We start from the raw sequence: 13698 nt of genomic DNA, 5'->3' as shown, positions 1-13698 counted from the left end.
CCCCCCCCCCCCCCCCCCCCCCCCGTCAACAAGCATTGGCTTCCAGTTTTCCTTGGTGTTCTCTTATCTGCCCCAGCTTGGGGAACCTGGGGGTCACCTCCTTTGAACTGCTTTTCTGCCACCAGTGCCCCCGCCCCCATTCTGGTTGGCTCCGTGGTGCCACCAGCTCCCCTCCTCCAGCACCACCGCGGGGCTGCAGTTCTGGCCTTTTATGGTTTCGTTTCTCATTCTCCCCGGCCAGTGCTGACAGGGCCATTGGCGTGGCTGCCCGCCAGCTGGCAGGAGCAGCATGTTAAATGCCGTCCTGGGAGGGGAATGGAATGGAGGGGAACGGGCTTTCTGTCTGCCTCCCCCTCATAGAGCTAAGAATAGAATTGCTCAATAAAAGGAGGACTCGCATTGATGGATCCGGCAAAGCCACATTCATTCAGAGCCCATGGATTTAGCATTAGTCCAGAGTAAACCTGGATTAGGCCCAGATTTACCTGCGTGTCTCTAGGGGGCATCTGTGCATGATCTGATCAGGGCTTATTAAGTAGATGTCAAATACAAACGGGATGAGACAAGAATTGTTTGGGCTGCTCCAGGCAGTTTTCAAGCACTTTGGAAGCATCCGTTGGCAAGCTGGCTAAATAAGGCCGACTTAACACAACTTCTGCCGGTTAGCAGTAAACCTCTCTTCTTGTCTGTCCTTTCAAGTACCAGTTTCTCTTCATCTAGGCTATGACTCCTATTTTTGAAATGGTAATAAAAAGTAGCCTTTCCCTGGGTTAGTTTGAATGAGCAATGTTTAACTATTTTAAAGGCTTACGGTTTAAAAGGCAGCACAGGAGTCTGATGTTCTGAGAGCCTCAGCTGACACCAGCCATTCCCGCTCTGCGGGGGGGGGGGGGGGGGGCCCAGAGAGCAGCTAACCCAGATGCATTCCTTCCAGTAACTTGTCCAGCAGGAGAAAAACAGGTCACTTTGCACAGCCTTAAAGGAGAAAAACAAAGTGGAGAGAATCTCCAAATACCCAGTAATCCCCAGCTACTATCTGAGCTTGGAACTCGCAGGATTTTTAAAGGCAGGAGATTTCCCTTTGTGATGCTTGGCATGGGTTTAAGCAAGATGCTTCTTGATCTTATTCTGCCTGATAGCCTGTAAAAAAGCAAGCCCCTGGAACAAGGCTCTGGAGATGTTTTGGAGTCTCCTTTTGGCTCTGCCACTGGCTAGCTGGGTATTCTTAGCAAGCAAAGTGCCTTAGCTTTCAAGGGCCAGGATCATCCAGGCAGATGACCCTGGGGTGGGGGTGGGGCCGTCTCACACCCGCTGCCCTTCTCTAAAAGCTGCCCTGAGCTTAGATAGCAAGCACTGGCTTCCAGTTTTCCTTGGTGTTGAGGCGCAGTGAAGGGAGGTCCAGGTGGGCCACAGATACGACACACAGGCACATGAGACCTCCAGTGAGAGGTGGTAGAGAGGAGATCCTCCATTTTCCCGGAACGGAACAGAAAATCCTGGGGCTGGTGCCCTCAGAGATTTTTTCCTTAGACTCAGCGCCTCCCATTGTGATAGTCAAGTCTCCAGGGAGCCATGGGAGAATTCCAAGGCAGCATGGAGCTTAGGGTTCTAGACACTGAGTCCGCTTTGCCTTCACCGGGCCATGCCCAGGGTCCCCGTCCCAGCCCGAGTGCCTCTGTGTCCTTAGTGTGGAGGGGAGGCTCACAGGCCCCCTGTTCTGAGGATGTTTGTTCTGTTCCAAGGGTTTCCGTCCCTGGCTGGCACAGCCTCTGTGTGAGGCTCGTGTCAGTGGAAGAGTAGACCTACCCTAAGGGCGGGCCTGGGGGTGGGCACTTCCAAGCCCCTAGACTTAGACTTGAACCTTGTCTGAACTCCTCAATTTGGAGTCAAATTCCTTGAAAGCACTGAAGCTTCGCTAGGAATTATAAAGTCCCCCTCCCCAAATTTTGCATCTTCTCTTGTGCTGCAGGGGGTGACATGTATCATACGTCAGTCTTTCTGACCCTTTCAGCCAAGAGACATCTGGGACAGGGTAGGGTACAAATAGCACCTCTTTTGCAATACCCATTTCTCAACATTAGCTTCACCGACACAGAGGGGAGAAAAATCAGTCTGTGGAGTGTATGTGCGTTTGTCTTATAAACCTACATGACTCTAAACGTGTCCAACGAGACACTTCCCAGGCAGTTTTCCTGGGGGGGAGCAGTGAGTCTGTCTTCCATCCCTCTTTGGGCTTTTTTTAACTTCCTTAGCCGGGTCTTGAGAGGACTTGAAGCACTTGCCTCCACGAGAGTTGAGAGTAATAAACATCTTAGCCAACACCAGAAATAATTTCTAAAAAGACCAATACATCTTTCAGAACAAATAGTTTTTCTAAGAGAACACTTTAAACAACCAGCGAAAGTGGTTCCATCCCAGGAAGCCTCCAGAGTGACTGCCAATGGTGAAAAGTAGCTCTGTCACAATCCCAGAAACACTCCACGTGAGGCCCAGGCTGGGCTTGCGTGGGGACGGGCGGGCGGTCTCCGGACAAGCGTCTGGACAGGCGTCCTCAGCCGGGAGGGAGAAGCCACGGGGCCTGGGGGAGGGGTGAGAACAAATACGTGTGTGTGCACGTGTGTGTGAGTATGGGTACACACGTACACAAGCCAACGGAATGTTTTATTCCTCCCCTGTTTGCACAAAGTCATCTGCAAGAATTCTCTTTGGCTTTCTGGCCTTGCCGAAGGGAGGGAGAGTGGGAGTCAAGTACTTTACCTGGGTTTGCTTCCTTGGGTGCTTACAAAACCCCTACAAGGTAGATGCATTTTAGCACCATTGTCCCAATAAAAAAGATGAACTAGAAGTTTGGAAATCTTGGAAGTTAAGGAATTCGCTCGAGGTCACATAGCTTATAAAATGACATAGTATGAAAAGCATGGTTTTAATTGCTAGTTTGGGGAACTCTACACCTCAGACTGCCTTGGGGGGAGTGCGAGTTGGAGGTTACTGAATACTGGTATCTGTGGCTAAATCAACCACCTCTAAAAACAAAATCTGAAAAACAGGAGAATTTGTTCAGAGGAGAGACCAACAAAATCAGCAAAACCCGATCGCCCCACTGAAGTCTAGGCTAGTGTGAGTTGCCTGGAAGCCGGCAGCGTTACTGGTCTGACGAGGAAGGCAGCCAGCCAAAGGGGCTGCTTCTCACTTGTGTCGTCCGCTCCTTTTCCAGCCCGTAGTCAGGGATGGTTGTGATTTGCTGCTGCGGTTTGCTTTTGAAATTCTTTCTCATTTTATCCTGGTCCTATGGGGATAAAAGAGGTAGGGTAGAAGTAATGTTTTACATATCATAAAGTGAGAAATAAACTCCTACAATAATGATAGCGATGCAATTGGGTTTTGCTGATTTTGTCGGTCGCTCCTCTGAACAAAATTCTCCTGTTTTTCAGATTTTGTTTTTAAAGGTGGTTGATTTAGCTACAGATACCAGTATTCAGCACACCAGCCACTTTTCTAGGAACTTCTCACAACAGCCTTGTGATCCAGTTGCTGGGGTTAGCCACATTGCTTACAGACAAGGAAACTAAGGCCCAGAGGTTAACAAGAAGTGAAGGGAGACAGACCCGTGTTCAAACCCAGACCTGCCTGACTTCAGAGCTCACTGTGCTATTCCGCCTCTCCGCGGCGCAGGCGTTCCGCAAGTCCCGGAGAAAGTGGAGACTGACCCTCGTTATGTCACAGGCCACTGGCCTAGGGCCTGACAGACACACACGCACACAGTAAATTCTCTCTCAAAACATATTTTTGATGGGAAGCAGTCCACGCCTTCTGGGCAGCTTCCTAGATCTGTTTACTCAGAGAAATATGTTTAGGACTGAGACAAAGTACAGGAAATCGTGTCTTGTAGGCTGGAAAACTAGCCAAAAAAAGAGGGTTTTTTTTTTTTTGTTTTTTTGTTTTGTTTTGTTTTTTGAGCAGATAGGTATTTGTGGGGCTTTCCGCATAGGTGTATTTGAGCACAGGTGTGACTGTGTAGGTGAGGAGAGGAGAGCCAGGACCAGGGCTGTCCGCTCGGGTTCTCTGGGCTTCTCCTCCAAGACAATGCTAATCTAGAAAGGTTCTTTCCCTGCAATTCTGGAGACGTGGGTGATGTTGTGCTTCTCTGTCCCCAGACAAGCCAGACCCCCCAGCCGGCACGCCTTGTGCCTCTGACATCCGGAGCTCCTCGTTGACCCTGTCCTGGTATGGCTCCTCATATGATGGGGGCAGTGCCGTGCAGTCCTACAGCGTCGAGATCTGGGACTCGGTGGACAAAACGTGGAAGGAACTAGCCACATGCCGCAGCACCTCTTTTAACGTCCAGGACCTGCTGCCTGACCGAGAGTATAAATTCCGTGTGCGTGCCATCAACGTGTATGGAACCAGTGAGCCGAGCCAGGAGTCTGAACTCACAGCAGTGGGAGAAAAACCAGAGGGTAGGCTGCCTTCACTTTATTGCTGGCTTGAAATACAAGGCTTACCTTGTGTATGTAGAAACCTGTACTGAGAGGGGTACCGAGGACTGAGAAGACGTCGATGATGGCTGGCGGCAGCTTTGGGGATCTTGATTTCCAGGGTGGTGATGCTGATCTATCCTTTAAAAGAAGTACCTATGACCCTTCCAAAGACATTGGACCAGCAATTTTAGTACACTGCCACCAGGGGGCGATGGTGTGTTAATCAGGAGCGCAGTCCTGGCAGGCAGGAGCTCAGAGGGACTTCAGTTCCAACTTCCCCCTGCACCCACCTCCCTCCTTCTGTTGCACTCCTATCGCACTGCCTACTCGGTGTCAAGTTCTTGGGGCACAAAGACAGATTAGACAATTGGCTTAAAATTTAACTAGGAGGACAGCCAAGTAGACAGTAACTATAATGAGATGGGATACATGCGATTATAGTGGTGTAAACAAAGAGAGGAGGAGACACAGCAGAAAGCAGTGAGTAAGTTTTCCATGAAGGTGGAGGAAGGCTTCCTAGAGGAGGTGACAACTTATACGGAGTCTTGGGAAAAGGGGTGGGCTTCCAAGAGGCAGGGAAGATAAGGAGAGGCATTCCCCACAGAGGAAGCAGCATGAGCAAAGGTGCAAAGTGATGGAAAAGCATGGCATTTTGAGAAGCTTGTGTGTGGCGAGGGCATATGCTGTGTGAGACAGAATAGGAGGAAGCAACCCCGAAGGGCAGTTTAGGTAGCATTGTGAAGTTCATCAAAGATTTCTGGGCAGGGGATTGTTATGATCACATCTGTCTTTTTAGAAAGAGAATTAGAGGAAGAATAGAGCTTTGCTAACCAAAGTGGGGTCTGGACCAGCAGTCTTGGGATCCCAGCACTTTCTGGAAATGCAGACTCTCAGCCCCTCCACACCCCTGGTCCTTTCTGAACCCTCACTTCAAGCTGGTCTGCCCCCATGAATTCAGCAGTGTGACAGTTCGGGAAGCACCCAAGCGGAGCGGGGATGGCACTGGGGTCTGCGAGGTACCAGTGGGGCCTCTGTGCTGTAGTCCGGGCCGGGGATGGTCAGGGCATGAATGAAGGCCTTGGCAGATAGAACTGACCATTCCCAGTGACTTTTTGGGTAGAGTTCAAGGAAAAATGAGAAGAGTTGAGGATGACTCCCAGCTCCTGGCTTGAGTAACTGAACACAAATTTTCTGTTTTGTTTTTTTTTTTTAAATCCACTGCTTTTTTTTTTAAGATTTTTTTAAAATTTATTTATTTGAGAAAGAGAGAGCACACGCGTGAGAGAACATGAGCGGGGGTGGGGGAGGAAATAGAGAGACAGAGAAATAGACGCCCCGCTGAGGAGGAATCCCGATGCAGGGCTGGATCCCAGGACCCTGGGATCATGACCTGAGCCGAAGGTAGACGCTTAACTGACTGAGTCACCCGGAAGCCCCTGAACACAAATTTAAGAGCCATTTATTTTTCCAGTTCTTGGTGGCTAATATATATCAGGCACCTGCTATGGGCTGACAGCGTGGTAAGCACTTTACCTGCATCATTTCATGCATCTAACTCAGTGAAGGAGCTGCTGTTATTACCCCCATTTTACAGAGAGGAGAAATGAGGTTTACAGGGGTGAAGCTACTTGCCCAAGATCACAGAGCATGTAATGTAAATGGCGAGCTGTCTGACCTGAAGCCTATACTCCTTTGGGAGCAGTCAGGCTGCATCCCAGGGACTGGCGGTTAGGTAGCAGGGAGTCCCAGAGAAGACGCAAGTTCTGGTTTCAGTCCTGGGTAATTGAGGTGACTGAAGGCGATCCAAGCGTCTTCAGACTACTGACCGGTTGATCTAGAGCTCAGGACAGGGTTTAGGTTAGAGCTACAGAGCTGGGAATCTTCGCTGTTGAGCTGGTAATTGAAGCCATGGGCATCAGTGAGGTCACCAAGTGGGTGGTGGGAAAGTCAGCGCAGATATCCAGAGACGGAAGGAAGAATGAGGGGGAGAGCACCAAGAGAAGCTGGAGCCGTGTGGAAGAAACACAGGAGTGAGGTGCAGAGGGGGCTCAGGAATAGCAGCTAGCTCTAAAGACAGAAAGAGATGAGACTCAGGGCTAAAGCCCTTTGAGGCGCAGCCAGCTTTGAGAGCGAGTGTTTCCGCAGGGTGGAAGATGGTTGCCCTAGGGGCAAGGAATAAGGGGGAGGAAGAAAGGCCAAGAGTGTGGAATACTTTTTCAGGAAGTTTGATGTGAAGGGAAGCAAAAGGGTGCCATGAATTCAAGGTGGAGAAGAGATTGGGGGCAGGGAGGAGGCACACCAAGGGAAAGGGCACCGGGAGAGGGAGAGCTTCAGGGTATGAGGCAGGGAGGGGAGGGGCAAGAAAAGTACAGGGCCAGTCTGACGTCACCACGGGACCAGGGGCGTCATGAGCATGGGAGGGCCATTACAGTTTGGCGTCCTTCTTTGGTGAGAAAATCAGTTATGAAATAGATATTATAACCTTACTTTCATATTAAATGAGGGCTCCAGAAAGAAATGGGAGGATGCCGGTGGAAAACAGATCAGATTTACAATGTTGCGGGCGCAGCCCTGTCTCGGGGGCCTGTATCCGGCAAGCCCTGGTACGTGGGAGCCGTCCGTGGAGGCGTGGAGCCCAGCCCCTGGGCCAGCCCCTTTGGGCTTCCCCGCGGCTGTCCCGGGCTCCCGGGCTCCTGCCCACTCGCTGCTCGCAAATGTCTGCTGGGAAAGCCGGCTAACAAAACTGCCATCTGCTGCCCTTTTACCCCCCCCCACCTTTGAAACGAGCAGAGTGGGGAGTAGGCATGTTAGCGCCAGGGCAGGCGCTCAGCTTTATGTTTTTAGCTCCCCACCTCTTGAAAAGTGAGAAGGAAAGAGCTAACATGGCAGTGAGAAGATGTTCCTTAGCTGGAAAGGAAAGCCTCCAGGTCCTCTGTGGAAGAAACCCGGAGAAACTGTAGAGGCCCGTGGAGGCCACAGGAGTGGCAAGGTGTGGCTCCCAGGAGGCCAGGACAGCAGCTCCCAGGGCTGGAGGGAGAGTCTGTGGGGACCAGGGACCAGGACCACCGGGCTCGGGGCAGGTGGCCTTTCCCTTCCCCCCTGCAGCCAAGCCAAACCCCGGTTGTGGTCCTCAGACTCTCCTCCGAGGGCCCCTCCTGGCGGGGAGCAAACGAAAGGAAATGCAAAAATAGCCTGCCAGCCCGAGGAGGGGTCCAGGCCACCAAGGGCTTCCAGACTGGAAGCTGCTCCCATCTCCGGGCCCAGCTGGATTACCGGGGAGGGGGGAGGACGGAAGAGTTGTGGAGCATTAGGCCTGAGGGGCAGAGGATGGAGGGGGTGAGAGGGTGGGGTGGAGGGAGGTGGGGGTTCCAAGTGAAGCCCCCTGTGGACTGGTCAGATGCTTGTTAGTTATAACCTGGGGAGGGCATCTGTCTCTACTTTAAAAGGAAAACGGCTCGCAGAGAAGTGGGGTGTGGATGCACGCGTGTGTGAGCTGCATGTGTGCACGCATGCGTGTGCATGTAGAGGAGGGATGAGAGAGGGGGCTCTGGTGGCTCCTCTCTGTGGAGCCAGTGGTCTATGGTTGTCATCAAAACGGCAGTGCCAATGAACCCTCCCTCCACTAAAGCCCAGCTAATGTCGGCTCTCACCTTCCCCACTGCCACCAGTATCCCTCCTGCCTGTGCCTTAGCAGCTTGGGTATTCCACTTCATCCTGACCTCCCCCTTCTATCCCTGCTAAGCACCCCGTCCCTTACCCTACATTCACTCCCCCAATGTACCCTGCACCCTTCCTGTGTTCTGGCACTGTTCCGGGTGGTACAGGACAAAGCACGGGGTGTCCTCCCCTCCCCCCACTTCAGTGGCCTCCGCATGCCATAGCCACCCCTCACACTAGAATCCCTAACCCAGCTAGCTCCCCTCCCTGTCTCCCCAAACCTGGGTAAACAGAGCCACTGCCCCAGTACACCCATCTCTCCCATCCCAGCCAGGCCTTCATCTCTGCCCCACCCTACCCCTGCTCTGACTTCATTCCATCCTTGCTCCTAATCCTAATTTGTTCTAGAATATGTAGTTGTTAGCAAAACAGCTGGGAGAAAGGCTTCTTGCAGATTTAAGCCTTCCTTGCAAGGCTGAGGGCAGTTAGAGCTGCAGAGCCCCTGAGGGCTCTATAGAAATCAGCCTCCCTGGACTGCTCAACCTGTCCAGGGCTACAGAGGCCTCTCTGGGGCTGGGGTGCCCCCTAGTGCCCGCTGGGCGTGCATCAGCCCTCGGCCGTGGAGAGCTCCGTCCAGGGGGTTGCCTAAGGCATGCCCTGGGAGGGTCCCAAGGTCTCATCTGATCCTGTCCCAAACACTGTTCCAGGGGAATGAGACTTACCTATTTGCAGAAATAGCTCAGAACCATCTTCCAAATAGTTCTTGTGCTTAGCTTGTGGATGTCCCAGCTCTTTCTGAATAGAAGGTTTTTGAAACCTCTTGTTGAAGTCCCTCCTGCTGTAGTTCAGCTCCTTCTGTGGTGGAAAGATAGAAGCCAACTGGTCACCCCTCCCATTACTAAGCCCTTTATTCTTTTTTTTTTAAAGATTTTATTTATTTATTTGACAGAGAGAGACACAGCAAGAGAAGGAACACAAGCAGGGGGAGTGGGAGAGGGAGAAGCAGGCTTCCCGCCAAGAAGGGAGCCCGATGTGGGGCTGGATCCCAGGACGCTGGGATCATGAGCTGAGCCGAAGGCAGACGCTTAACGACTGAGCCACCCAGGCGCCCCAGCCCTTTATTCTTGAAGGCTTGGCTCATCGAACTGTGGCCTTTCCCCAACTCCTACCCTGCTCCTCTCCTTGTGGCCACATCTCCCTCCAAGGAGAATGGAGGCAGAACGAGACGGAAAAGGAAGAAGGAAACCTCTCAGCCGGGAGTCTTGGTCTGTTTCAAACAGAGGAAAAGTTGTGGTGGAGCAGTGAGTCAGAAAGAGGGGCGTGACTTCCCTGAGAATGATCTGGGTCCCCATAACCACAGCATCAGGAGAGCCTTCTGCACCTTAATTGCCAAGGGAGAAAGGCAGAGACGAAGGGCGGATGTGGTGTTGGCAGTGAGAGCCAGAAGGCCAGCTCTGTAACTTCTAACTGGTGTGCAAGTTAAGTGGGAGAGGCCAGTTCTAGAACTGCATGCCCCCTACAGGGCTGCCTGCATGATGCCCCTGGGGGGCCAGGCCATTGGAAAGCCCCATGGCCGGTGCCCCCTCACTAGGGAAGTACAGACAGTTCCTCCTGGAGATGCCAGGCCCAGACAGCCTGCCTTCTCTTTTCTCTCTCGGCCCGCTGCTCACTCCACCCCAGGATGAGTGGCATGGGAACAAAAGGAAAAAGGGACGCCTCATCGGGTGACCACTCTCCCATATGGGGCCACCATGGGCCAGGATGCTGGGCCTCCCCAACAGTAAAGGTTGCTATGATTGTTAGTATTTGGTCTCCGGGGCCCAGCCAGTGATAGCATCCTTCATGACAGACTTGAACCCCTTGCTTCCCTTAAAGCCCTGTCTGAAGTGCCATTGTCAGACTGTCCTAAGCCCCTGCTGACCCCTGTATATCGTTTTCATGGTGCGTCTGGAGATGTGAGTTCCGTATGCCTACAGCCTCCTTCCTGTGTGAGGCACCACACGAGATTGTTCTCTCAAGTTATGGCATTGATTAGTTGATAAAAGTCTGTAACCTTAATCTTATACTTGGCCATTGCAATTGTTAAAAAACCGTATCTGAGACCTGGATGTCTCATTCGGTTGGGCGTCTGGCTCTTGATTTTGGCTCAGGTCATGATCTCAGGGTCCTGGGATCAAGCCCCGCATTGGGCTCTGCGCTGAAAGTGGAGCTTGCTTAAGATTCTCTCCCTCTCCCCCCACAAAACAAAACAAAATAAAACATCTCTGCTTTAGACTTTTTTCCCCAACCGGAAAGGCCTAACCATGTCTGCTCATCTTCACATGGCAGCTCTTCTTTCAGTGGCTTTCCATACTCCCACCAGCTCTGCTGTGACTTTTTAAGTGTCTACAGCCCTAGTTCAGCAGCAGACACCCCAGGCTCTGCTGAGGGCAGAGTAATCATACTTGTTTGTGGCCAGTGCACATTCCCCCCCGCCGCCGCCCCCCATGACGGCATTCTGTTGGCCAGAGCAGTAGGCTGAGGAACTGAGTTCTCCACTCTCAAGTGTGTGATTTAGAAGACTTGATCAGTTAGGCTTCTGTCCTGGTGCTATCTGTGAAACCCTCACCATGAATCTGAGAGTTCCCGGGACGCCTGGGTGGCTCAGTTGGTTAAGCGTCTGCCTTTAGCTCAGGTCATGATCCCAGGGTCCTGGGATCGAGTCCCACATCGGGCTCCTGGCTGGGCGGGGAGCCTGTTTCTCCCTCTGCCTGCCACTCCCCCTGCTTGTACTCTCACTCTCTCTCTCTAGCAAATAAATAAATAAAATCTTAAAAAAAAAATCTGAGAGTTCCCATCTCTCTTACCCTTTTTATTATTCCAGGGCATTTGCCTTCTTTTGACAGAATATTCTTCCCCGTCTCACTTATGTTTAGTTTTTCATTTCCTCAACAGCATTTTAAGGACTCTAAACAAGGGGTGCCTGGGTGGCTCCATCCATTCAGCTCAGGTCATGATCTCGGGGTCCTGGGGTGGAGCCCCGAGTCAGGCTCTTCACTCGGCACAGAGTCTGCTTCTCCCTCTCCCTCTGCCGCTCCACCCTGATCATGCTCTCTCTCTCTCTCTCAAATAAGTAAAATCTTAAAAAATAAAAATAAAAAACGAAAAAAAAAAAGGACTCTAAACAAATCATAGCCTCTCTTGCTCCTGGGAGACTTATCCATAGGTATGAGTGCTGTCCCTTATCACACCCTTTCCCCCAAGTCTTATTCACACGCACACACACACACACACGCTCTTGTAAAATCTCTGTCCTCCCTCGCCGACTTTCCTCAGATCTTTGTTCTGTCTCCTCAGGAAACCTGCCTTGTCTCCATCTGTCTGTGAAACATAGCCCACATCATGACTAAGGAGCACAAAGCACATCACAAAGCATGGCATCTAGAGCTAGCCAAGGACACTAGAAATCACCTAAAAATACAACTCCCTCCTTCTACCGATGAGGAAACTGGGACCCAGAAAGGGAAAGGCACTCAGCCAAGGTCAAGAAGCCATAGTGGCTCCATAGGGACAAAGCTATGCCTAGGCAAAGGAAAGCCTGGAGCTCTGACGTGGGTGTGTCCGGATGGACACCTGACCATCCCCTCATGCCTCCCCCCATTCACTTCAGACACATCCATGTGAGCAGCCAACATGGGCTGCTCATGTCCCTTCTGGTCATACCTCTTAAGCACCTGCTGGTTTCACTGTGTGGTGGTTCACCCACCTCCACCTCCCCGTTGTGTTCCGGTATTTCCTTTAAGACACAATTCAAGGGCTACTTCTTCCCAGAATAATTGCTCTGACTTATAGTTGCCCTATTTTGTATCAACATCCTGCCTTGTATATTCAGTCTGTACTGCGATGTCATGTGCTTGATTATAGAACACTTGTAATGGGGATTTCAAGTATACAGAGTTCTGCCTCCCCAGCTAACTGTAAGCTCCAAGAAAGGAGAGATCCTGCTTTCTGTGTACTTGTTGATATAACTGTGATAACTTGCAAGATACCTGGTACATGTCTGGGTCAGAGGAACTCCGTGTACCATTATCTAATCAAATGGATAAATAGGTTTGATGCTAGGAGCAATTTAAGTTGCTGACTTTGGAGTCAGAGCAGAAAGGGGCTGTCACAGTTTTGTGTAGGTTCTGAAAGTCAGAGAGCCTGGGAGCGCTGTGAAGAAGGGTGTGTCTAGGGGGTCATGAGGTTACAGAGGAAGGGATGGAGGTGAGAGCTGGTGCAGAAGCTGCTGGGTAGGGTGAGGAGGCCAGGGCCTGCTGGTGTGTCCATGGCCCTGCAGCAGTGTGGACTGACCCACTGCCTGGCCATGCCCAGCACTCCGGGCTTTGTGGTCTCGGGCCTGGGAAGGCTGAGGTCTCACGAAGCCCCCAGCATGTTTTGTTCTCGATGGGCTTTCAGTACTAATCACTGTGTCCTCTGTGTCCTTCCCTGTCTCCCCGCCAGAGCCAAAGGACGAAGTGGAGGTGTCAGATGATGGTGAGTGCTGGCCACCTGTCCTCAGGTAGACTTGAGGGGTGGAGGGGGGCGAGAGAGGAACCTGATGGCTCACACTCATCCCACCCCCACCCTGCAGATGAGAAGGAACCTGAGATCGACTACCGGAACGTGACCGTCAACACTGAACAAAAAGTGTCTGACTTCTATGACATTGAAGAGAGACTAGGCTCGTAAGTGGAACGGGGAGCATCTTTTGGGCCCCCAGGGTTGGGGTGGCACAGATCCCATCATTAGATTCTGTGCCCTGTTCCCCCATCTTTTGCTGAGTTTTGCCAGCTTCCCATGCTGAGACCCCTAGCAGGAAGAGGAGGTGCAGACCCAGTCAGCACCCCATGAAGGCATCCCCACCCTCTTAGTTGCTGCTGGTGCAGCCCTGGCTCAGCTCCACGAGAGTCTTGAGCAAGGCCCTCCTTTCCTGTGCCTTCCCCCGCATGCACGAGCAAACGAGGCACCGGGGTCCGGGTCACCGGCAGGAGTCAGTCAAGCCTGAGCCGTCTCACTGTTCAGCAGTTGTAGTTTTCATGCATCCGTAAAGCCCACAGCCTTGAAAAGCACAGCTGCTCACCACTGCTCACTTTATGCACCTGGTCCGCACTGTTTGCTCTGGCTCTCCCCTGGAGGGCAGGTACCCCAACCCCGAGCCCTCGTTGGACGCAGCATCCCCTCCAGCAGCAGCCCCCAGGGCTGTCTGTCTCCCCCTAACTATCCCTGGAGGAGCACACGGTGGAGGCCAAGGGGATGGGGCTCAGGTTTGATTTCCAGTAGGTTTCTGGGAAATAAAGGGGTGACACCAACCTCATCAGAGTTGAGTACAGGGAGCCTGCACTGCCCACGGTGCAGGAGCTGGGTCAGAGGAACACTACCGCACTCCCCTCTCCCGCCGTGGACAGCAGGGGCCTTCCTGGGATGTCTCCAGGGGACCCGTGCTGGACACTGGAACAGAAGGAAGGCAGCCACTCAGAAATTCTCTGTAGTTGGGGAGGACTTCCTCCACCCAACGTCATGGGTCTGTCTTTGTCAAAGGAGA

At 52.1% G+C, this 13698-nt stretch overlaps 1 protein-coding gene across 12 annotated transcripts in view; it reads left to right on the top strand.

Moving 5' to 3' along the window:
• The window catches only part of MYLK (myosin light chain kinase), a 259025-nt gene that overhangs the window by 213977 nt on the left and 31350 nt on the right, over positions 1-13698 (top strand). For all 12 annotated transcript variants that reach the window (XM_073894409.1, XM_073894402.1, XM_073894398.1 and 9 more), the window contains 3 exons: positions 4155-4457; positions 12618-12650; positions 12748-12841. In XM_073894409.1, the coding sequence (XP_073750510.1) occupies positions 4155-4457; positions 12618-12650; positions 12748-12841 (430 nt within the window). The remainder of the gene's footprint in view (positions 1-4154; positions 4458-12617; positions 12651-12747; positions 12842-13698) is intronic.

This window comes from Callorhinus ursinus, unplaced genomic scaffold (genome assembly GCF_003265705.2).
Source record: "Callorhinus ursinus isolate GAN/ISIS: 27379988/994484 unplaced genomic scaffold, GSC_fseal_2.0 scaffold1, whole genome shotgun sequence".
NCBI classification, from domain to species: domain Eukaryota; kingdom Metazoa; phylum Chordata; class Mammalia; order Carnivora; family Otariidae; genus Callorhinus; species Callorhinus ursinus.
The sequence above is the reverse complement of the archived record's forward strand: the minus strand, read 5'-3'. Positions and strand labels throughout refer to the sequence as shown.